General features: G+C 64.9%; 3 protein-coding genes across 6 annotated transcripts; all 3 read right to left on the bottom strand.

The window, feature by feature from the left end:
- Positions 1 to 3: 3 nt before the first annotated feature.
- RASSF1 (Ras association domain family member 1) lies at positions 4 to 6,033 on the bottom strand. 4 transcript variants are annotated; one of them, XM_075513763.1, is made up of 6 exons: positions 5,757 to 6,033; positions 4,651 to 4,772; positions 1,673 to 1,777; positions 1,297 to 1,591; positions 513 to 628; positions 4 to 404 (listed from the first exon to the last, which is right to left on the bottom strand). In XM_075513763.1, exons 1-6 carry the CDS (start codon positions 6,016 to 6,018, stop codon positions 258 to 260), a joined length of 1,047 nt encoding a protein of 348 aa, XP_075369878.1. In that variant the 5' UTR covers positions 6,019 to 6,033; the 3' UTR covers positions 4 to 257. The 4 variants fall into 4 exon arrangements, with proteins under 4 accessions (XP_075369878.1, XP_075369876.1, XP_075369877.1 ...); XM_075513761.1 differs by lacking the exons at positions 4,651 to 4,772; positions 5,757 to 6,033 and adding an exon at positions 2,806 to 2,834; XM_075513762.1 differs by lacking the exons at positions 4,651 to 4,772; positions 5,757 to 6,033 and adding an exon at positions 2,773 to 2,797.
- A 1,098-nt stretch (positions 6,034 to 7,131) lies between these two features.
- Positions 7,132 to 18,338, bottom strand: ZMYND10 (zinc finger MYND-type containing 10). The gene is made up of 12 exons (XM_075513757.1): positions 18,020 to 18,338; positions 17,081 to 17,189; positions 16,387 to 16,503; positions 15,184 to 15,237; positions 14,932 to 15,084; positions 12,719 to 12,807; positions 12,331 to 12,431; positions 10,768 to 10,940; positions 10,326 to 10,451; positions 8,411 to 8,532; positions 8,103 to 8,228; positions 7,132 to 7,411 (listed from the first exon to the last, which is right to left on the bottom strand). The coding sequence occupies exons 1-12, from the start codon at positions 18,115 to 18,117 to the stop codon at positions 7,327 to 7,329; spliced, it is 1,353 nt and encodes a 450-aa protein (XP_075369872.1). The 5' UTR covers positions 18,118 to 18,338; the 3' UTR covers positions 7,132 to 7,326.
- Positions 16,889 to 22,009, bottom strand: NPRL2 (NPR2 like, GATOR1 complex subunit). Its single transcript, XM_075513758.1, has 12 exons — positions 21,836 to 22,009; positions 21,487 to 21,578; positions 20,814 to 20,982; positions 20,452 to 20,560; positions 19,999 to 20,135; positions 19,597 to 19,694; positions 19,466 to 19,502; positions 19,215 to 19,308; positions 19,023 to 19,140; positions 18,658 to 18,800; positions 18,323 to 18,401; positions 16,889 to 17,189 (listed from the first exon to the last, which is right to left on the bottom strand). Exons 1-11 carry the CDS (start codon positions 21,980 to 21,982, stop codon positions 18,334 to 18,336), a joined length of 1,212 nt encoding a protein of 403 aa, XP_075369873.1. The 5' UTR covers positions 21,983 to 22,009; the 3' UTR covers positions 16,889 to 17,189; positions 18,323 to 18,333.
- Positions 22,010 to 22,063: the final 54 nt, after the last annotated feature.

The following is a 22,063-nucleotide window of genomic DNA, read 5'->3' as shown; positions in this document are numbered from 1 at the left end:
GCCTCGTCACCCAGATGCCTTTATTGGTGCTCGACGCCCTGCTTCCCCCCAGGGACACTCGCTCCCCCGGGGACACTCGTACCCCTCGGGGAGACTCACCCCCCCTGGGGACAACCACTCCCTGGGCCAGCCCCATGGGGGCTGCAATGGCCCAGTGGGTCCCGGGGTGCCCCATTCCACCCCCCTCCCCGGAGCCCCCACCCGCCGGCAGGCGAGGGTCCCGGCGCGCTGGCTGGCCACGGGTGCGGGTGGCACGGTCACCCCGGTGTGCGCGTGGCCAGTGCCTCCTGCATCTTCTGGCGGCAGCGGGCGTAGCGGTGCCGCAGCTGGCGCACGTGCTCCTCCTCCTCCCGCTGCAAGATGCGCAGGAAGTTGTGCAGCTCCGGCAGCGTGAAGGCGTCCCACTGCGAGCACACGGGCTGCCATCGCAACGGGGACGTGGCGTCCCCCCCGCCACGGCCACGTCCCCCAGGGGGTGCGGGTGCCGGTCCCCTCCCCGTCCCTGCACTCACGTTCACCTCCCCGGTCTCGTTCTCCTTCAGGACGAAGCTGAGCACCTTCTCGCTGGGGCCGGCCAGCAGCCGCAGCCGCAGGGGCTGCTCCTCGTCGGCCAGCTTCCGCAGGTACACTGCAACGGCACCACGTGTCACAGGGGGGGACACCCCCACAGGGACACCGCCACTATGGGGACATCGCTGCCACGACGGACGCTGCTGCTCCAGGGATGCTGCCATCACAGGGATGCTGCCACTATGGGGACATCACTACCGTGGAGGACACCACTGCCGTGGGGGACACTGCTGCCATGGGGGACACACCCATGGTGACAGAGGACACCGCCACCAAAGGGGGATACCACTGCTACAGGGATGCTGCTGCCATGGGGAAGCTGCCACTATGGGGACAGCACTGCCAGGGAGGATACCACCGCCATGTCGGACACCACTGCCACGAGGACGCTGCCACCATGGGGGACGCCACCACCATGGGAACACCACCGCCATGGGGGACACCACTGTCATGGGGATGCTGCCACCATGGGGGACACCACTGCCCCGGGGACACCACCGCCACGGGGGACACCACCGCCCCGGGGGACACCACCGCCACGGGCATGCTGCCACCACAGGGGACACCACCACCATGGGGGACACCACTGCCATGGGGATGCTGCCACCATGGGGGACACCACCACTCCAGGGACATTGCCACCACGGGGCCGCTGCCGCCCAGGGGAAGCTGCCACCACAGGGACACGGCCACCGCTACAGGGACAGGGCTGCCCTGGGCCGCTACCTTGCTCATCCTTCTCAGACCTCTCGAAGAGGGCGAACTTGCGGGGGTTGTCGACGACAGTGAACTTGCGGAGGAGGGCGTCGATGACCTCGCTGGCACGGGTGTGCGAGAGGATGTGCAGGTGCTTGACAGTCCCCTTGGGCAGGTAGAAGGACGTGCGGCGCTTCACCCCCTGGGCGCGCGACCCTGGCCGCCCCGGCTGCAGGGAGGGGACCCGCTTGGTGGCCGGCACCGAGACAGGGCGCACCAGCTTCAGCTGCACCTTGATGAAGCCGGTGTAGGAGCCGTCCTTGTTCTGGGAGACACCAGGGGGGTGTGAGTGGGGCCAGGGCAGGGTGCCGCGACCCCCCCCCCCGGCCCCACGCCAGCCCCATACCAGGCTCATGAAGAGGTTGCTGTTGATCTGGCTGTTGTACTCCTTGATCCGCTGCTCCACCTGCGCCTGGTCCAGCTCTGCCTTCTCCCACTCGCCGGGCTCATCCTGCGCGACAGCGGCCGGGCTGAGCGGCACCGTGGCTGGGGTGACCCCTCTGCTCGCCCCGGCATCCCGCCAGCCCCCAGCCCGTCCCGAAACACCGGCTGACACACGCGCGGGCGGTTGCGCGGGGTTGCATCAGCCCAGCTGGCGCTGAGCTGGGCTGTGCCGGGGAAGCGCGGCTGAGCTCACCGCGGCCCCAGGGGGACACCGCCACCGGCCACCCCCCCCGGCCCTGGTCCCCATCCCTGGAGCCACAGGGATGGGTGAGCCCACTGCGAGGACACCCCCGGGCCAGGTGTCCCCTCCTGGCTCCCCAGATCAGAGAGGCATCCCCGAGACAGAGCACCGGCAGCCGCCAGCCCGGCACCGGGGCAGGCTGGGCGCCCACGGGGACGCCCCGGGGTTCGAGGCAGAAGGGCCGCGTTGGGGGTGCAGCCCGCCCGTGCCGCTGGCACCCCACTTCAAAGTGCTGGCCCCGCGCGGGGGGGACCCAGGCATCCTGGCTCGGCGTCCCCGCCGCCGGCACCCACTAATGAGTATTTACGTGGGGCTGCGGAGCCGCCGCGCAGAGCTGCACGTGTCCCCACGGTGCCGTGGGGCTGGGGAGCACCAGGGGCTCCGGCCCCAACAGCCGCCCCACGGCAATCGGGCGCTGCCGGATCCTGCTGGGGGTCCCCGTGGGAAGGGGACAGCCGTGACGCTGCCCCGGGGGGGCGGCTCACCCCGCAGCCCCGAGCACTGTCCGTCGGCCCCTCCGGGAGCAGCCCCAGCCCGGGGCGGGGGGGGGGGGAGGGGGGCACGGGGCGGCCGTGCCAGGCAGCGAAGCCCCGCTCGCCCCACGGCGGCACATCCAACCGGACAGGGCCACCCTGCCCCACGGCACGGCCACGCTCGCCCCCACGCTTGCCCCATAGCGGGGCCGCGCTCAGCCCCCGGCTCACCCCGCAGCAGGGCCGTGCTCAGCCCCGCCCTCGCCCCCACAGCAAGACCACGCGCACCCCACGCCCGCCCCACGGCAGGACTGCGCTCACCCCAGGCTTTCCCCACGCTGGGGCGACAGCTGGCCCCGCACCAAGCCCACCCTCGCCTGCCCCCCAGCACCCAGCCCCGTGGGGGTGCGCTCCCCCGGCTGACGTCACCCCGTCCCCCCGTGACGTCACGGCCGGCGTCCCGGGAACCGACCTGGCGGCGGCGCGGGCGGCGGCCGAGGGAGGTGCGGGCGGTGTAGAAGAGCTCGGGCTCGGAGTCGGAGTCCTCCTGGCTGCAGTAGCCGCTGCTGGCCGTGCTGCCCCCCGTGCCCCCCGCGCCGCCCCGCCGCAGCGCCAGCGCCGCCGCCGCCGCCCCCGCCCCGCAGCCCCCGGCCCCGCCGCCCCCCGCCCCGGCCGCGGGCACGGCCACGGCGGCGGCCGCGGAGCGGCCCCCCCGCCCCGCCGCCCCGCCGAGCCCGCGGGCACACGGGCACACCCGGCCCCGCGCCAGCCCGGCCGGCCCCCGGGCTGGGGCCCGGCTCAGTCCGCTCCCGGCTCGGCTCAGCCCGCTCCCGCTCCCGGGCCCGGCCCGGCTCAGTCCGCTCCCGCTCCTGGTCCCGCTCCCGGTCGCGGTCCCGGCTCGGCTCAGCCCGCTCCCGCTCCCGGCCCGGCTCAGTCCGCTCCCGCTCCCGGTCCCGGTCCCGGTCGCGGTCCCGGCTCGGCTCAGCCCGCTCCCGCTCCCGGCTCGGCTCCGCCCGGCCCCGGTCCCTATTCCGGCTCGGCTCAGCACGGTCCCGATCCTTTCCCGGCTCAGCTCCGCCCGGTCCACTATCGCGGTCCCTGTCCCGGTGCCGGCTCGGCTCGGCTCAGCCCGGTCCTATCGCGGTCCTGTCCCGGCTCGGCTCGGCCCGGTCCCGGCTCGGCTCAGCGCGGTGCCCGTCCCTGCCCCGCTCCCGCTCGGCCCCGCCCCGGCCGTGGGGCTGACGCGGGCCGGGGGCGGCGCGGCGCGGCCCCGCTTCCGGCGGTGATTTCACCCGCGCCCGGCGCCGCCCGCCCGGACCCGCCTGTGCCCCGGCCCGGGCGGCACGGCCTGGGCACGGCACGGTGCGGGGCAGCGCAGCGCAGCGTGGGCACGGCACGGCTCGGCTCGGCTCGGCTCGGCACGGCACGGCACGGTCCGGCACGGCACGGCCCGGCCCGGCACGGCCCGGCACGGCCCGGCCCGGCCCGGCACGACACAGCCCGGCGTGGCATCGCCCGGCGTGGCTTGGCTTGGCACGGCACGGCACGGCACGGCACGGCATGGCACAGCCCAGGCCGGCCCGGTATGGCTTGGCACAGCCCAGGCCAGCCCAGCTCGGCTCGGCACAGCCTATCCTGGCACAGCACGGCACAGCATGGTTCAGCACAGCCTGGCATGGCAAAGCACAGCAAAGCCTGGCGTGGCTTGGCACAGCCCAGCGTGGCATAGCCTGGCATGGCACAGCACAGCACTGCCCGGTCCGGCCCAGCACGGCCCGACAGAGCCCGGCCTGACACAGCACAGCACGGCACGGCACGGCATGGCTTGGCACAGTCTGGCACGGCACAGCCTCACACGCCGCAGCCCAGCCCAGCAAGGCTCGGCACAGCCCAACATGGCACAGCAAAGCCCAGCCCGGCATGACACAGCCCAGCATGGCACAGTAAAGCCTGGCATGGCTCGGCACAGCCCAGCATGGCGTAGCCTGGCACAGTACGGCGCAGCACGGCCCGGTACAGTGTGGCACAGCACAGCCTGACATGATATGACATGGCCTCACGCGGCTCAGCGTGGCACAGCCCAGTTCAGCCACCCCCAGCCCGGGCAGCCCCAGGTTGGCCACCCCCTGCCCGCACCCTCCCTCACGGATGCGGGCCAGGCCCTACCACGTTGGTGTCCTTCTCCAGCGCCTGCTCGGTGCCATCGTCCTCGTCACCAGCATCTGGGGGGCCGCTGCAGTCCAGCCGCACGAGGGCCCGGCACCGGTAGTGGCAGGTGAAACTGCAGTCTGGGGACGGACAGGACCAGTGTCACCACCGCGACGCTGGGTGTCAGGGTCAGCGACTGTGCCGCGAGGGTACTGGTGCCCGGTGGGGCAAGGGCTGGTGCGCGATGCCAGTACCAGTGTGCGGTGCCGGCTGCCTGCCCACGCTGTGCCGGTGCCGAGGGCCCAGGGGGCAGCACCCCCGCGGGACACGGTGCTGTGCCATGCTGCTGGCGCGTACCGCGGTGCCTGTGCTCCCTGCCTGGGCTGGCCAGGGTGGGTGCCTGACGGCTGGGATGCTCCGTGCCCGGTACCGGGAGGCCCGGTGCCCAGGGCCTGGTATCAGGGTGCCCAGTACTTGGTGGGGGTACTTGGCACCGGGCTGCCCAGTGCCCAGTGTGGGTGCCCAGTACCAGCATGTCTGGTGCCCAGTGGGGGTGTCTGGTGCCCGGAGGCCCGCTGTGGGTGCCCGGTACGGGGATGCCCGGTACTCGGTGGGGGTGCCTGGTACCAGGATGCCTGATGTCCGGTGGGGGTAATTGGTACGGGGATGCCCGGGTGCCCAGTGTGGGTGCCCAGTACTGGGATGCTCAGTGCCTGGTGTGGGTGCCCAGTGCTGGGATGCCCGTGCCCCGTGCAGGCACCCAGTACTGGGATGCGCGGTAGCTGGCGGGGGTGCCCAGTACCAGGACGCCCGCTGCTTGGTGTGCGTGCCCGGTACCAGGATGCCCACGCCCAGTGGGGATGCCCAGTACCAGGCTGCTCAGTGCCCAGTGTGGGTGCCTGGTGCCGGGATACCCGTGCCCAGCCGTGGGGTGCCCACTACCAGGATGCCCGGTAGCTGGTGGGGGTGCCCGGTGGTGGGGGTTCCCAGCGGCGGGATGCCCGGTGGCGGGTGGGGGTGCCCGGTGGCGGGATGCCCGGTGGCGGGTGGGGGTTCCCGGTGGCGGGATGCCCGGTGCCCGGGGGGGGTGCCCGGTGGCGGGAGGCCCGGGGCGCGGTACTCACGGCGGCACTGGAGGCTCTTCCTGCCGCCGCCCCAGACGAAGTCCCCGCAGAGGTCGCACCAGGTGTGGAGCCCGCGGCGCCGCGGCTCGAAGCGGTGCCCGGCGCCCGGTGCCGCCGTCAGCCGCGGGTCGGGGTGCGCTCCGGGGCCGGGGCCGGGGCCGGGCCGGCGGGCCGGGCTGATGCGCAACGCGTTGGTCCGCTCCAGGCGGCCCCGGCCCGGCCGCGGCTCCGGCTGCAGCTCCCGCAGCTCGATGAGCTCCATGGCCCGGCGGCCGCGGGCGCTGCGCGGCGGCGGGGCGGGGGCCGGCACCGGGGCCGGGGCCGGGGCGGGGACCGGGAGGGGCCGCCCCGTCCGGGCACAGCGGGGGAAACTGAGGCAGGAGCGGGGGGAGCCGCGCAGCGCCCCGGGGTCCCGACCGCCGCCCCCGGTCCCGGCAAGCCCGGCGGGGCGGGCTGGAGGCGGGGATGAGGCTCCCAGAGCCGCTGCCGGGGAAGGGGGGGGCCCCGCTCCAGCAGCCCCGTGCTCTCTGCCACCTCTCCCAGGCCCGGGGCAAGCCTGGCTCCGTGCCTCAGTTTCCCAGCGGGGAAGGGGGCTGGGGGAAGCTCTGGCAGCGGGCGAGAAGCAGCCAAACCTCCCCCGGAGAGCCGGGGGAGCCCCGAGCCCAGGCTGCTCGGCCGGGGCAGCACCCAGACCGAGATGGTTTCCTGCCTGCTGTCGTGGCTCCTGCAGCAGCAGCGTTGGTGCAAAGCCTGTTTTGGGGTGTGCATGGGGGTCTCAGGCACCCCATCAGAACAGGAGATGCATGGCAGTGCCGGCACCGCCAGCCGTTCCCAGCCGTGCTCAGACACAGACTCCAGCCTTCGGCAGCGGCTGCTGGCCAGGGAGAGGTGGGGATTCACCCCAAGGCACAGCAGGCCACCAGTAAACCCTGCAGAGAGATGCTGGTGGGGAGGGGGCCAAGCCCTCGGTGCTAATGTCACATCAACTGAGAGGAGAGGGGGGGAACTGTCCTTGCAAGAGAGCAGATGACAAACACCCGAGAAACTCATCTGCTTTCTTACAGCGAGGTGCTTGTGCTAACCACATCCTCTGCCTCCCCACACCGCTCTAACAATGGCGGCCAAAAGATAAGTGGCAGCACGGAGGCCTTCTTGCCCCCTTCCCTTCCCTTCCTCAGCTCACGCACCTCGGCTGCAGAGGGCTTGGCCCTTCTGGTAACCACAACCTTCTCGGCTCTTTTTTCGGGTTCTCTGGGATTTCTGTTATTGCAGAGGGGAAAAATGGACACACACCCCTCTCCCTAAGTGCAAGGGAGGGGAGGAAGTGGCTTAGTATCTTCACCTCGGAGAAAAAAAGCAGGAGCCAAGCAGCAGTGGGGTGCACAAGGAGGTTTATTGGAGAAGGCTGCGTGGCAGGGAGGTGGGAGAGGACGAGCCCAGCCAGCGCTGCCCGGGGCTGGGAGCAGGGAGAAGGGGCCTTTGCCAGCTTCTCCTCTCCAGTTGCTGGGCTGCACGCAGGGGGAACCTCGGCCTTGCCGAGCCGCAGGCCAGACACCAGTCACCACTTCTCTTACAGGTCGTCCGCTCTCCTCGGAGCCTCGGCCATCAGGTTGCAGGCAGCCTTGTGCTTCTGCCAGTGCTGGACCTGGCACGCCCTGCGGAGGGGAAGACCACCGCTCAGGGGCTCTGCTGCAAAGTGGGGCGCCTGCAGCTCGAGCAGGGATGCAGCGGGGCCATGTCCATCCCGGGAGTAAACCGGTGACAAGGACAAACCCCAGCACCACACTCCTCCAGGCACTGGGGGGGATCTGGCACGGCCAAGCATTAGCCCAACAGGGAGGTGGATGTGGCCCCCAGTTCCAGGGGCTAAGATGGTTTAACGCCAGACCTTCTTGCCATACGGTTCAAGACCAGAGAAGATTTAATTTACTGCCACCATCCCAGCTGCCACATCCCAGCCCATCACCTGCACCCCAAGAGCCACGGGCACTTTTCTCCACGCTCCTGCCCCTCCAAGGTGCAGGGGAGGGAGACAGCGTCACCATGGGAAACCCAGCCCATCGCTGCTGTGGGTGTGTGCTGGCAGACACAGGGACAGTGGCAACACAACACTCTCCAGCATCTCCTGCACCAGCGTCCCGGCACATCAGCCCCAACGTAAGACTTAAAGAGAGGTACGTGGCAAACAGAGAGCCAGCAGTGCTGAGCAGCGGTGGGACCCCTGCCTTCCCTTGGCCCTTCCACAGCATCCTCCGGTGAGGTCTGTGGTGCTCTGGGGAGCAGGGGGCACCGGGGGGGGGAGGGGGGGGGGCAGGGGGGCACTGGGAGGTGGCAGGGCTCCCTTACCGTGTGCAGTACCACTCGTTCCGGCAGCGAGAGCACCGCTTGGCCGCTTCCGTGCCGCACACCCTGCAGCGGGGCTTGTCGGGGGCCAGAGCCTCCATCATGTCCAGGCTATAGGTCTGTGCCCACCTGTGGCGGGCAGAGAGGGGGTGAGGCTGCTGACGGGGAACTGCCAACAAGCAGTGAGCTGTCCCTGCTGCACCCTGCCACTCACCACAGACCCCTCTGTCCTCTCAGTCCTGAGCTCCAGCCCCCGCTAATGGGGATACTGGCTCCACTGGGCATCCTGCGTACGTGTGCCAGGGCCTTACCTGCGTGCCTGGAGCTTCAGCTCCTCCTCGGTGGGGCTGAAGACACGTTTCACCTGGTGCTTGGCGATGGCCTCCCACTTCCCCGCATTTTTCTTGAGGATGTGGTCCCAGATGATGGGAACCTGGCGGGAGAGGCAGAGCAGGAGGAAGGGGTGCTTGCAGCCAGACTGAAGGCACTGCGGTATGGGGGCACTCGGGGCGGGGGGGCAGCTGGCCCCGGGCACGAGGAGCGCACCCCCCAGGAGGGCGAGCAGAGGCAGCACGTGCAGAGGCAAAGGCGCAGGGAGCGAGGGTGTGCTTTTGGGTACGTGGAGGGGACGGATCCACTCGCCAACAAGTGTTCGGGTGAAACAAGGCAAAACCTTCGGGGGTCTGGTTGGGAGTGAGAGTTCAGCCCTGAGGCCCGGGCTCCCGAACAGAGAGCCCTGGGATCTCAGCACCCTGTGTGACAGCAGCAGCGTGAACCCTGTGCTCCGGAGCCGTTTGCCTGAGCAGATTTTTCCACTCGTCACTTCCCTGAAGACGAACACCCGGGGAAGGGCCGGCCGGCGCAAAAGGGAAAGCGCCAGCCAAGAGCAGCGCGTGGAGTTCAGGCTCTGGAGAGGACGATGCTGCTTCAAACAGCGCTGCCTTCTCCAGCAGAGTAAAAATAGCCAGGCCTGGAAGGGGATGGAGCTGCTCTGGGAGCAGCCGAATGGAAAAAGGCCTTTCCTCAGCTTGGCGTGGCGACAAGGAGTGAGTTCACTGCTTTCTGGGCAGAGCAGGGAGCCCATGTGTGTGCTTCCAGCTGGCTCCCCCCTGCCCGCCCGCCGGGCTCAGCCCCAGCCCTTGGCAGAGGCAGGAGCAGCACCGGCACAAAAGCAGAGCTACGGACAAGGGCAGCAGCCTGGGCGAGGGTTGGACGAGGTCCCCAGCGTGGCAGCTGCCTGTCCCTGCCCCACTGACACGCTGGCAGTCGAGGCACATGGAGCGAATCCATAACCACCTCCGCCCTGCTGCCGTCCCCAGCCCCGACCGTTCAGCTTGCTGGTCTGCAGCCTTCCCCAGCCCCAGCTCCCAGCACGGGCCATGCCTCCGGCTCAGCTGCAGCCAGCTCCGGCCAGGGCACATCACCCTCCTCCCCGGCCGCACGGCCGGCCACGCTGGGGGCAGCGTACTCCCCCTCTGCGCAGCCCAAACAGCCGCTGCCCGACCGACCCATCCGCTGCGGGAAGCGGTGTGGGAGCCTCCAGCAGCGGGGAAGAGCCTCTGCTCTCCCAGCTCTTCTCAGCTGCCTCTTTGCAGATCTGCCCCCACACACAGTTTCTCCCCTCAGCTCACGAGAAGGCAGTAGAAACACTTTTCTCTAGAGATTATCACTGCACAAATTAAAAACCCCAAGAACCTCACACTGTTTGAAGACCCTCAGGGCCCAACTCCCAAGCCCCAGACGTCAGCTGGGACCAGGTTGACTCCAGCCTCTATCACCAGACCTTGGCATCCCTCCATATGCAGTGTGCCAAGCAGCCCCAGGCCAGGGCTGTAAAAGGGGACTCTTCCCTGGCGAGTCCAGAATTCAGCAGGAAAACACTGATAAGCGTTAAATAAAGAGTTAATTGTCAAAACAAGCCAGGGGTTGTTTCTGCCCCATGCAGCCACCACCTCAGGGACTCAATGCAATCTGGAGAACTGTTTATAACCCAGCATTTCTGCCTTTAGCTGTGACTGCTTGGCCACTGCAGCAGCCGGACAAGGCTCCCATGTCATCCATGGCCAAATTTGCTGGCAATAAGGGTGTAACTGTGAAATGGGTGCTTGGCTGCTTTACCAGGGCACCACCTCTCCAGAGCTGAGCTTGGTGGGAGGAAAAGGGGGTAGGGAGCTATCAGGCTTAGAGCAGAGTGGCTGGAGAGGCAGAGGAAGAGCCACAGGATACCTGCTCCAGGACGAGATCCTTTTTGGGGGGAGCCGGCTCTGTCACCGCGAGGTGGCTCAGAAATCTCTGCATCTCCACCAGGTTGGGCAGCTGGTCAACAAGGACGTCTGTCAGGAATGCACGGAGCTGCATCCACGGAGGGGATGAGAAGAGCGAACGGAAAGAGGTCAAGACAAGCGCGCCAGAGCTGGGGAAGCAGCATGGCAAGAGCAGGGATCTGTGGGGCACTGGCAGAGCGACCCGCGGGGGTCCCACGAGGTGCACTCGCAAACACAAGCTTTGCTGCTGCTGGCACGGTGACAGACCCCACTGCTCTCCCACCACTGGCTCCTAGGAGCCCACAGCGAAGATGGGGAGAGATGCCCGGAGGTGCCTGGTGCTGGCAAGGCCCTACTCTGTGCTGCAGGGCCCACGGCCTCTGTGGTGTAGTGTAGGGCCCTACCTTGAGGAGCTGGCTCTTGTTGAAGCCATCGAAGTGGTATTTGCGCTGGCATTCGGGGCTGAGCAGAAGGTTGAGAAGGGCAAGCCACACCTGCCCATCAAGTTTGGTCATCTTCACCTGGTCTTCAGGGGGCACCACGTGCCACGCGCCATTCTCAAACTTCTTGAGCTTGCCTGAGGGATGGAAGAACACGCGGCTCCAGGGAGAGACAGCCCTGCCCGAGGGAAGACAGCTCAAAGGCGGGGGTGCTAGCCTATGCTCACTTCCTCACTCCACCACAGGCAAGCCCCTCTGCTTCTGCCTGCCTCAGTTTCCCCACCCCTTTGCTCAGCATAGCAGCCTTCTTGGTACTGAGACAATCTATTAGAGAGCACAAAAAGCATAAAGAATAGGTATTAAAACAATAGGGCTGTGGCAGGAACCAAAAGATCCCTGTGATATCTCCCTCTGTACTTGGCCAGAAGTGTAGAGCACTGGTAGATGGTGGGGGAGCCCATGTTGCAGCAACAGAGTGGCTGGAAAGGCATGTTTTGGGGTATCAGCACGGCCAATACCTGCTCTTCTGGAAGCTCTTCTGCTGGTGAAAGCCAGAAGTAGCATGAATATAACAGAAGTGACAAAACAAGCTCCGGGAGCTACTGTGCTGCTCTGGGGGGTGAAGGGTGACGTAACCCTGCATCCGCACAGCCTAGAAATGCCTTTGCACTCTTGTTTCTTTCCAGTGCCTCCCTCAGGGTCCTGGATCAAAGCTCCCCTGTGACACCCCGAGCACACAGGCAGAGAAAAGGGATGTGTTTCCTGGCTGGAGGAAGGAGGAAAGCTCCCACATCCAGCTGGGCTCCTCTCGGCAGGCGCAGAGCCACGTGCTTCCCAGCATCATTTCCTCCCTGGCCCGTGCTATGACCTGACCCCCCTGGTGCCGGGCTGTGGAGGGGAGTGGGGGTTCCCAGGCCCCAGGCTGTGCCCCACCACTGCTCAGAGGCAGGCAGTGGGAAAGCTGGGGGGCTGGGAGAGGGGGCACACCTGGCTGCAGAGGTGCAGGAGGCAGGGCTGATGGCACAGGTGACGGCCGATGGGCACAACCTGATCAGAGGCCTTTGGCAAGAGCGGAGCTCAATGACCAGCAGCCTCAGGGCAATGGGTTTGCTGCCTGGGAGAGCCCATGTCCGGCTCCAGCTCTTAGTGCTGTCCGAGAGAGGTGCAGACAGGCTGAGACTGGCACTCTGGTCCTTCTGCGTCCAGGACAAGACTCCTCAGAGGAGCAGGTGGGGCTGGCAGATGTGCTACGCTCCTGCTCCGGTCCTGGCCGTGATCAGCTCAGAAGAGACACAGCCCTTTGCGAGGATCGGCTTTTGGGAGCACTGCTGGGTCCCCAGCCCAGCTGTACTGCAGCTGCTTTCGAGCTGAACAGCTTCAGGCAGGGAGCACTAGTGAGGAGCAAGGGGAGGAAGCCAGAAGGGAGGGTACAGGGGGAGCAGCTTTCTGCACGGGCTCCTGCAGCAGACCCGTCAGCGGAGGCAGGTCCCAGCATGCCACCCAGGTACCACTGGGCACGATCCGTACCTGCTTCACGGCAGCTCCAGGGGCAATGCTCCACCAGCTCGACAAGGAGGCAGGGCAGGTTGTGGGTGTTCAGCATCCGCGTCAGCGCGCTCAGGGGCAGACTGGAGATATGACAGAAAGGGTGAAATGGCGCTCGCAGACAAATGCCAGAACAGATACAAACGCTCCCTGAGGCAATTGGGAGAGGCAGGAAAAAAACAGTGATCTGGGTTCCCGCGAGTACCACGGAGCGGGGTGGAGTGCTGCTGTGCTTGCCTCCCGGAGCGCAGTGCCACTGCCAGCACGGATGCAGCCAGCTGCTGAAAGGGGCCCATGCTGGACTCTCATGGCTGCGGCCCCGCTGGAATCTCAACCAGAGGGCTCGGCCCGTGTCCTCTGCTGCTCCTACCTCTCCACCTGATCGGTGATGAACCGCAGCACAGACAGGGCTTTCAGGGAAATCTCAAACTCCATCGTCTCTGCCTGCTTCTGCAGCTCCTGCGGAGGGACAAACACAGCCTCAGGATTTCAGGCCCCATTTCCCAGGAGCTGCAGGGAGGCAGCCTGTTGGCTGCACATCGGTAACCACAGACTGGGGAGGAAACCAGAGCCCTGCAAAACAAACTCTGCTTCTCATCTCGACTGTGCCAGCGCTGCCTGTTTGCCAGGGCAGCCACAGAAGTGCGTGCAGCCCACTGTTGCTCGTCCTTCCTCTCCCTACCCCTAACAGGTCATGGGTGGCTACTGGCAGCAGTGCCCCTGCACAGGGACACCCCCTGAGAAGAGGCCAGTCCCAGACCGCTCCTATCTCCCCTTCTAGGATCACCTTGTGGCCCGTGGCCCTGCAGAGACCTGTGAGGTTGAGGGAGGGGGGAGCTGCATGATCAGCAGAGGAACCAGAGGAGGGGGAGGGAGAAACTTGGCCCTGGCACAGCTGCAGTCCTACATCCACCCCTCCTGGATCTGTCTCTCCCTTCCAGCTTGCGTACAGCCAGCTAGAATATCTGCCTGTGGTTATCCCAGCCCGCAGCTACGCCACGCTCTCCAGCCACCCGGCCTCCTTCCCTTCCCAGGCGGCGTGGACACCCCGTTCATCCCCCGCGTGCTCAGGCTAACAGCCTGACCACCCTCTGACTCAGCCTCTTTTGAGACGGTCGGGATGGCTAGGCTGAGAGATGCCAAGTCCTTCTCCCTCTCCCAGGCAGAGCTTCTCCTCTCCAGTCCCAGACGCTCAACAGCTCACATCTTCGTGTGCAGAGCACTGACCTCAGCAACTCATATTTCTCTAAAGCGCCACTGCAACAGTTCCCTTCCAAATTCCTGTGGTAAGAAGCCCTGCACTCCCTGTGCTGGTGCCCCACACGCTACTAAGAAAGCCTTATGGGCTCTTCCCCCACCTCCCTCTCCAAACTCCCCTAGTGAAGCTGTTTCCTACAGCTCCTCCTGGTATCCAGACCTCATCCCTGCTGCCTTCGGGCAGGGACTATCTTTTGCCTGTGCTTCTGAGGGACAGCAGAACAGGTCCTGCTCCAAGGGGTTACCACCGTACACAGTCACAAAGGACAACAGGCTCCACAACACAGGAGAGGGCAGGAACAGCTTTTTCATAGCGGGTTACTGTATGTAGAGTCAGGAGGGGCTGGAATGAATCAGAGGAAACCAGGTTCCTTGGGAGAAGGGTGCTTTTTAGAACCCTATTGGCTAGAAAAGATAATTTTTTAAACTTGAGCCATGTCAAAGCACTAACAGAGACACCCCCTTCCCCTCCCCAGCTGGGAAAACATTTCCTGGAAAACATCCCTATTGTGCTCCGGAGCGCTCCACTTCCTTCCCTTTTCTGGAAGAGGAGCACGTGCTCAGGCAACAAGCCAAAGGATGGAGGCAATACAGGGAGGTACGGCCAAGCTTGCAGGCTATCACTTTAACCCCACTTCTCCAGACGCTCCTCGTGATGTGCGCAGTTTAAGGAGAAAACTCAAGGTGCTGAGAAGCAAAAAGAGCTCCCGCACCAGGAAGGTGTGTGCGGCAGCCAGGGAACACCTGACTGGGAACAGCTCCGGGCTCGCTGCTGGCCCAGACCAGCACAGAGAGGAGGTATTTCTCAGAGGGCTGAGGAAGCTGGGGGGAAACACATTAGGACAATTCCTAGTCATATCGTGCATCGATTTAGGGAAGGATCCCTCTCATGGTTAACCCTGGCTGGCTCCAGTGGCAGCCTGAACTAAGGCGGTTTCACAAGCTCCAGGGAGACGTACCCACACAGCTTTCAAGAGCAATGGCAAATGGCCAAAACCCCTGTACTGAATATTTTGCCTAACTATCAACTCTCCAGCGTCCCCCCCTCGGAGCTCAGACAGCGTCCTGCAGGAAGCCTCACGCTGGCACTGTCACAAGAAAGGGCGGAAGTGCGGCTGCGGGGTGGGGGGGGGTGGGTGCAGCCGCCAGCCCAGCCGAGCTGCTGGCGCGGACAAGCACCAGCACCAGATGCCCTCCGAGATGGGCGGGAGGTGCTGGAGTTGCAGGCAAGGGGTTTTCCATGGGAAGGCCCCCCCTGTCCCTCTTCAGGCTGCCCACATCCTCCATCACACGTGTCCCCAGTGAGCTACAGGACTTTCTCCTCACCTGCATGGACGAGGGGCTGGCCAGATCCTCGGGACGAAGCTCCACCGGGGTCACCATCTGTCCGTTGGCGCTTCGAGCCGCGAGCAGGGTCAGTTTTCGGTGGCAATAATCAATTAAATCCAGAATGCTGTCCTCCGCTGACTCACAGATCTCCTTCACAATGACAAGAGTTTCACAGAGGGCCAGCCCCCACAGCCATGGCTTTCCACCCCCAGGGGCTTTACACTGAAGAAAGCTGAACCTGCCTCTTACCTTGTAAAAAAACACTGTCTCCAAGAGGTTAATGATGGAGGCTTCATGATGCAGCTGTGGGAGGAAAATGGCAAGAGTGAGCTAACAGTGGAGCAGTCACCAGCACCGAGGACACAGGCAATGGGACCGGGAAAAGGGCTCTTCTAAGAAGCTGCTTACATAGTTGTGGCCAAACGCGAGTCCAAGAGCCAAATACAAGCGATATAATCTTTAAAACAACTCCAGTCCACGCAGTTCGTATTAATATTTATGTTAACATGCCTATGACACTATAACACGCTGATAGAGAACCACGCTTCCCAGCAGGCCAGGCTCTTCAGGGCTCTGTCTCTGCACTACGGAGGCGGTACAACCATAGCCCTCGGGCAAGCTGCAGCCCCTGGCACCAGCATGGAGTCACTGCCCGAGATGGGGCAGCGCTCTGCACGGCCGCGCTGCTCTCAGCCCCCCGGGACTAGGGCAGACAGCCTTGTCCCGAGGCGGGGAACCACGAGATAACTGCCTCGAGGCCATGTTGCAGACAAACAGCTGCCCAGGGAAGACACCACCTTTCCCCAGCAAGGTGTTACCCTGGACTGAAAATGGGCTAAAACTTCCAAGCCTCAGGCAGATTCCGTTAGGTCGAGGGCTGCATGCCTCCACAGGGAAGCTGAGCTCCCAAGATCGCTTCCTTGCCAAGAATGGCCCAAGGGACTGCTGCTCCCAGAAGCTCTGTAAGAAAAAGCTATGTTTTTTTTTTAACCCGGAGGCATGTAACCTCGGAGTGCCCTCTAGTTAGAGGCCAGAGAAAAACAGTGCTCAAAGAGGGGCAAATACCCCAGGGGTGTTGCTGGCTGGGAGCCAGCGTAGCACCAAGTCGCTGGGAGCTGCAGGGCAGGAGCACAGCCACCTCCAGGAGCAACTTTTGCTACATCCAGCAGCTCCGGCAAGCCCCCGAGCTGGATTAGGCAGGGGCACAGCCCTAGCGGGGTGGACCTCCCCTGGGAGCGGGTCCCTGTCCCTCCTGGTGGCGAGGACACGGGCTTGTTGCTTGTGGCTTTGGGAAACCAGGTGCTTCCCACCGCGTCACGCTGTCCATCGCAGCTTCTCAGCCTGGTGAGCTGTAAAAGCTCAGCTCTGAGATCTTCAGGGTGAGATTTATTTTTAAGCATAGCGGTGCACACCCAAATCTCCAGGCTTGTTCCCACTGCCCTCTGTACTCACCACCACGTAGATGGGGAATGTGCTTCTTGGCTTGAAGTCCTCCAGCCGGCACAGCACGGGAAAGATCTTGTGCTTCCAGATCTCCACAGAGATCAGCTCCCCAATGAGAACAGGAATCTAGACAGGGAAGGGACGGGGAAGCAAAGCCTTTCAGACCAGTGCCAGAGTGGGAACCAGTTTTATCGCTAATGCTCAGCCACAGAGACTTTGGAGTCAACCCACGGAGGAAGGTGGCCTTGGGGCACGCTGTCTTTATATTCACCCAGCTCAGAAATGAACAGCTTTTCACCAACAGACCAGAGGGCAGAGAGGACTCCTGGGGTTGCAAAGGGGGAATACGACCTTGAGGAGCTGAGCAGGTCCAGGGCACCACATGTCCCGGTGCAGCCTGGCACGCTCCGGGCAGCAACACCCCAGGTACAGGGCAGGGATCCGCAACTGGAGGGGCCGGTGCACGAGAGAGAACAAAGCAACCTCCAGAGAGGAACCAGAGACCAGCAAGTAGAAATACCACAGCTTGACCTTTAATTTTTTTAAAAAGCAACACTGGCAAACCACCAGTCAAACATTTTCGCTGGACATACAGCAGATTCTTCACCATTTTATTCCAAAATTGCACGTTGTCCACAAGACAACCCCAGCTCAAGGCTGAAGGCCTGGCACGGGGATCACTACTGCACCCAAGGAGGCTCACCTTGGCGTAGGTGACCAGCAGCTCGGTGAGGAGCTGCTCCTGGCCCGCGGAGGCGCTCAGGATGGCGTGCATGTTGAGCTTCTCCACGCACTCGTGCTGCCGAAGCCATCTGCGGGGCAGCCAGCACGGACATCAGTGCCAGAGACCTCTGGCCACCGGCTTTGGGGCTCTGCTGCGCTCCTGGAGAAGGTCCCTCATGCAGGGAAACCTGCTCCTGGCACCCCTATCCCCAGGAAATGCCCCAAGCATGCCAGGCACCCCCAAACCCCACACTGTCCCCTGAGCCTATGCTCCCTGGGGTAGCAGCTCCACGTGTGGCAGCCCCAACTCCAGTGCCCTCCTGCCTGCCCCCAGCAGCACCCACCACGAGACACCCCACTGGGGATGCCCCAAAACTGGGGGTCCTCTTCTCCATCACCCATACCCACACAGACTCTCTGGGGACACCCCAGAGATGTCCTGGCACCAGCCTGGACCCTTCCTTGTCCCCCCACCCCACATGGACACTCTTCTCTCTCCCAGCCCTTCCAGGAGGTCTCCAGAATTCGGGATCCTCCTCTCCCCCACCCCACCTTGACCTTCTAGGGTCACCTCAAAACTGGGGCCCCTCCTCTCTACCCTAGACCTTCTGGGGACCCCCCCTTATCCCACCCAGACCCTCTAAGGACACCCCAAAACCAGGGCCCCTCCTCTCTCCCCTAAACCTTCTGTGGATGCTCCCTCCCCGGATCTGGGACCACTCCTCACCCCCACCCAGAGCCTCCAGGGAGGCCCCAAAACCGGGTCCCCTCCTCTCCCCCCACCTCACACAGCCCCAACGAGGACAACCCAAATTTAGAGCCCCTTGTTCGTGCTCCCCCCGCTCAGACCCTCCGGGCACACCCCAGAACCGGCCCCCCCCCTCCACACCCCGTCCCCAGCCAAGGCGGCCCCCCGCACCCCTGCCCGCCGACGTCCCGCAGCTCGGTGCCCTGCAGGGCCCGCACCAGCGCCTCGGCCTCGGCGGGCAGCAGCGGCTCCGGCCCGGTGGCGGCCATGGCGGCGGCGCGTCGCTACGGCAACGGCGCGTCGCTACGGCAACGGCGCGTCGCTACGGCAACGGCGCGTCGCTGGCGGCGCCTCTGCTGCCCCCTGGCGGCGCGGAGGAGCCACCGCGGCCGGCGGGGCGCACCGGGCTCCGGGGACACACACGGGGGACGCTTTGGGGAACGCGCGGGCGGACACACGGGCCCCGGTGCGGACCCCGGCTGCCGTCACTTCCAGCACACGATGATGTTGGGGTCGTTCTCCAGGCGCTCATCCAGCTCCTTGTAGCTCATGCCTGGGGGGAAAGGCAGCGGGGTGTCAGTGGGGTGCCCAGCAGCGGTGTCGGGGGGCTGGCCAGGCCCCTTCCAACTCCTCCCCCCGGCAGCATGGGCTTGGGAGCCCAGTCCGGCCCGGAGTCCCGTCTCCCTGCGGTTTAAAGGCTCCCAAAGGGGCGAGGGAGACCCCGAAACCAGCGCCCAGCCCTGGGCACACAGGCAGCCCTCTGCCTTCCACCCGCCCCGAGAACTGCACGGAGGAGCCCGGATCCTCACCGGTCTTGCAGCAGATCTCATCGTAGCTGTGGCAGCCCGTGTACAGCCGGGCTGGGTGGCTCCGCTCATCCCGGGCGACCTTGACGGGGTATTTCTGGAGCCGCCGGATAAGGCCTTTCATCAAGCCAAACTGGATGAGCCTCCTGGGGACGAGGAGGGAAGAGACTGGGACCACAGTGCTGAGGCCTCCAACACCCCAGCTCCCCCCATTCACTTCTGGTTCCGCCCCACCACACCACTGCCTCAGTTTCCCCACCTAGAGATGCAGGGGTTGGGTACTCCCTCCTCGCTCCCCCACGCTCGCCCCACCACCCCTGGTGTCACCGCCGGCCTCGGGAACCAAGCAGGAGGGGGCTGGCTCCGACCTCTCGTCCACTCTCTGGAGCTGCAGGGTGTAGCGGGAGATGAGGTCTCGCACCGTCGTGCCGGGGCTGAGCCCGCAGTACAGCTGGAAGACGTCCCTGAGGCTGGCTCGCTTGTGCCCTGCGGGGACAAGTCACCAGTCAGTCGCCCTCTCCCTCTGCCTCCGCCAGCAGCCCAGCGCGGGGTCACCGTACCTTGTTTGGTGACGTAGGACAGACACTCTTCCTGGAGACACTTGTCATCCACCAGGTCCTGCACCTTCGGCGTGGTGCAGTAGACGTTGGAGTACTGGAGGCCAAGGGAAAACCAGCTCTGCTCAGCCACGGCTCTGGCAGACAGACCTGCCCCACTCCAAACCCTGGTGTCCCCCCTTACACGGCCACCCCGACGGCACAGCCGCTGCCCGAACCCCACTCGCAGCCCCGCGCTCCGTGGCCTGACCCACCTGGAGTATGGAGACGAGCGTGACGACCCCGTAGTACCTGCAGACGGACAGGGAAACGTGAGAGACCCTCTCTGCCAGCACCCACCACCACCCCTCCTGCGGGCTGGCCAGGCCCCCTTCCACGCACTCACAGCAGGTTTTGCACGGCAATGCGCACCAAGTTCAGCTCCACATCGGCTTCTGCGGAAATCTTCTGGACGTGCCGAAAGCCGTCGATGTATGGCAGGATCTGAGGGAGGAGGAAGCAAGAGCTAAGAGGGGAGAGAGCAGAGTGGCCCAAGGCATCACCCTGAAGCCCAAGAAAATCCCGTGTCTGGGAGCATGCTGGGACAAACGGGCTCCATCCCCAGCAGCATTTTATCCTCATGTTGGGTGAATGGGTTGCTCGCAGGCCCAAGCACAAAGACAAGGGGAGCATCAAACTCTGCTCATTAATGTGGTGATCTCCAGAACAGCCCGACTTCCCTCTGCCCCTGGGCAGGCTGGAAATAGATCCCGTTCAAATTGTGCTGCCCCTGGTCAAGCACACGGACCTGCTGCGTGGTGAGATCCCACTGGGAGTTGAAGAAGTCGTCCTTGTCTTGGGTGAAGACGGGGACATCATATTCCTGCACGATGGGGGGGTCTGGGCGCTGCTCGATCACCTTCAGGTGGATGGTGTTCGACTCATCTGGCCGAGAAAAGCGGAGTGCTCGGTCCCTGCGGAAACCTCTGCTCCCTCGGGAGCTCGTGACCGTCAGCCCCAGGACACCGCCACACCGCAGACAGGAAGGTGTTTGTGGCCCATAACCCCATCCCTCCTGGCCCTTTGAGCCACCCAGGGCAAGGCTGGCTCAGACGCCCCTCAGCTCCAAGCGCAGACCGGCAGGGAGCTGCCAGGAGCAGCGCAGGCAGAGCCGACCCGGGCAGGGGATGGACCGGCTGCCTCCCAGCACCGCCCTGCCCTGCTCCTGGCCCTTGCTGCTGGGCCAGTGTGGCTGCTGTACCTATGGGCAGGGTGCATTTTCCTTTGGCATTCAGCTCCTCCAGCAGGATGGTCATGATGGGAACCAGCTTCTGTTTACTCTCCTCGTTGGAGATGAAGCCACTTTCCAGCTAAAGAGAGCAGAAAATCGAGTCAGCTCCTCCCCACAGGATTACCGGCTAAAGGAACTGCACATCTCGGATCCCATCCTCCCGTAAACTTCAAGTGGTGTGTGGGTAAAACCAGCACGATCCCCTCCTTGCCGTAAACCTGGCCCCTACCCCAGCAACGCCCAGTGACCCACAGCGTGTGCCAGGACAACGGTGACTCTGCGGGGCAGATCGTGAGGCAGCCAGCCTCCCCTCGCGTTGGCTCGGGCCTCACCTCGAGGGTGGTGAGGTAGCCAGCCAGCTTCTTCACTATGGGCTCCAGCGCACAAGCCTTGGCTCTGGCATCGCACACAAAGCCCAGGTTGAAGAGCAGAGCGTTTCGGCTGTACTTCTTGTGCTCGATGCACACAGGGCAGCCGATCAGCTTCTTCTCCATGGCCGTCCTGCAGGAAGACAAGTACAACCTGCACCTACGCCCTCAGGGAGGCCTGAGCCCCGCACAAGGCTAGTTCCTGGTCAGCTCTGGAGGTGGGGGCTTCTCTGCTTTGCAGGAAAAATGATGTCCAATCCCTAAGTGCTCAGAGTGCAAAACACACAGTCTGAAGAAGGGAGGAAAAGAGCCAACCATCAGAGAAGAAAACAGTGTCCTTTCAAAACAAGCACAGCTCTCAAGACTCATTCGACTTTCCTGGATTTGAGGCTGACAGAGAACCGCATGCAGCACCAGCCACCCCCAGAATCAGGTACCCAACCCCCCGCACGGGTCACTGCAGGCATCGTCACGAACCCGCTGACCGCTGGGACAGACGTCCCTGCGAGCCCAGAGCGGACAGCTGGCACTGTCGCATCACCAAGCCGTCGTCTCCCGCTGGCAGAGACTTGCCCAGTCGTGGTGGGGACAGCGGATCCCCCCACGGGGAAAGGACGGGTGGCTTGCCAACACTCACACGGTGATCAGCTTGTTCTGCAGCTCGGGCTTCGTGATGACGTACACCTGGATGGTGTCAAAGAGCTCCCGAGAGATGAAGTCCTCCGGGACCTGCAGCGGCACACAAGGCCCCGCTCCAGCCTCACCCGGCTGCCGAGCCCCGGCCCACCCCCGTGCCCCCACCTGGGGAGCAGCCTCCACACACCCCCCCTCCCCTTCTCCCCTGTGGGCGCTCCTGGGCCCCAGCCCCCCGCGCCGGGCAGCTGCTCCCGGGCCCCGGCCCCCGCCAGGGCCCTGCCCCGGTACCGGCCCCCGGTAGGTGCTTTCAGACCCCAGGCGCAGGGGCAGGCGCAGACTCCCCCCCACACCTGGTAGGTGATCTTGGGCCCCAGCGTGGGGTGGAACTCGCTGAAGAAGACGCACTCGATCCTGCCGCCCATGGCGGCCGCAGGAAGGGCCCGGCCGGGCTCCGGTGCAGCAGCGACGGCGGCGGGGCGGCGGCCGGCAACGCGCATGCGCCCAGAGCCCAGCCGGCCACCGTAGCACCAATCCTGAGGCACGCTGCGTCACACGGCCGCGCCAGCGGAGGCGGGCCT

The sequence above is a fragment of the Mycteria americana genome, chromosome 11, assembly GCF_035582795.1.
Source record: "Mycteria americana isolate JAX WOST 10 ecotype Jacksonville Zoo and Gardens chromosome 11, USCA_MyAme_1.0, whole genome shotgun sequence".
NCBI classification, from domain to species: Eukaryota; Metazoa; Chordata; class Aves; order Ciconiiformes; family Ciconiidae; genus Mycteria; species Mycteria americana.
The sequence above is the reverse complement of the archived record's forward strand: the minus strand, read 5'-3'. Positions and strand labels throughout refer to the sequence as shown.

Bases quoted from the DNA above. Each gene is read 5' to 3' on its own strand.
- RASSF1 (XM_075513763.1), bottom strand. From the start codon at position 6,018: ATGGAGCTCATCGAGCTGCGGGAGCTGCAGCCGGAGCCGCGGCCGGGC. The intron at 4,773-5,756 runs GTGAGTACCGCG...GTCCGTCCCCAG, and splicing joins GAAGAGCCTCCAGTGCCGCC to ACTGCAGTTTCACCTGCCAC. The intron at 1,592-1,672 runs GTATGGGGCTGG...GGTGTCTCCCAG, and splicing joins GCAACCTCTTCATGAGCCTG to AACAAGGACGGCTCCTACAC.
- ZMYND10 (XM_075513757.1), bottom strand. From the start codon at position 18,117: ATGGCCGCCACCGGGCCGGAGCCGCTGCTGCCCGCCGAGGCCGAGGCG. The intron at 10,452-10,767 runs GTAGGGCCCTAC...CCGTGGATGCAG, and splicing joins ACAAGAGCCAGCTCCTCAAG to CTCCGTGCATTCCTGACAGA. The intron at 8,229-8,410 runs GTAAGGCCCTGG...TGCCCGCCACAG, and splicing joins CTGAAGCTCCAGGCACGCAG to GTGGGCACAGACCTATAGCC.
- NPRL2 (XM_075513758.1), bottom strand. From the start codon at position 21,982: ATGCGCGTTGCCGGCCGCCGCCCCGCCGCCGTCGCTGCTGCACCGGAG. The intron at 19,141-19,214 runs GTACGGTGACCC...TTGTCCCCGCAG, and splicing joins GTCCTACGTCACCAAACAAG to GGCACAAGCGAGCCAGCCTC. The intron at 18,801-19,022 runs GTCGGAGCCAGC...CCTCGTCCCCAG, and splicing joins CTCCAGAGAGTGGACGAGAG to GAGGCTCATCCAGTTTGGCT.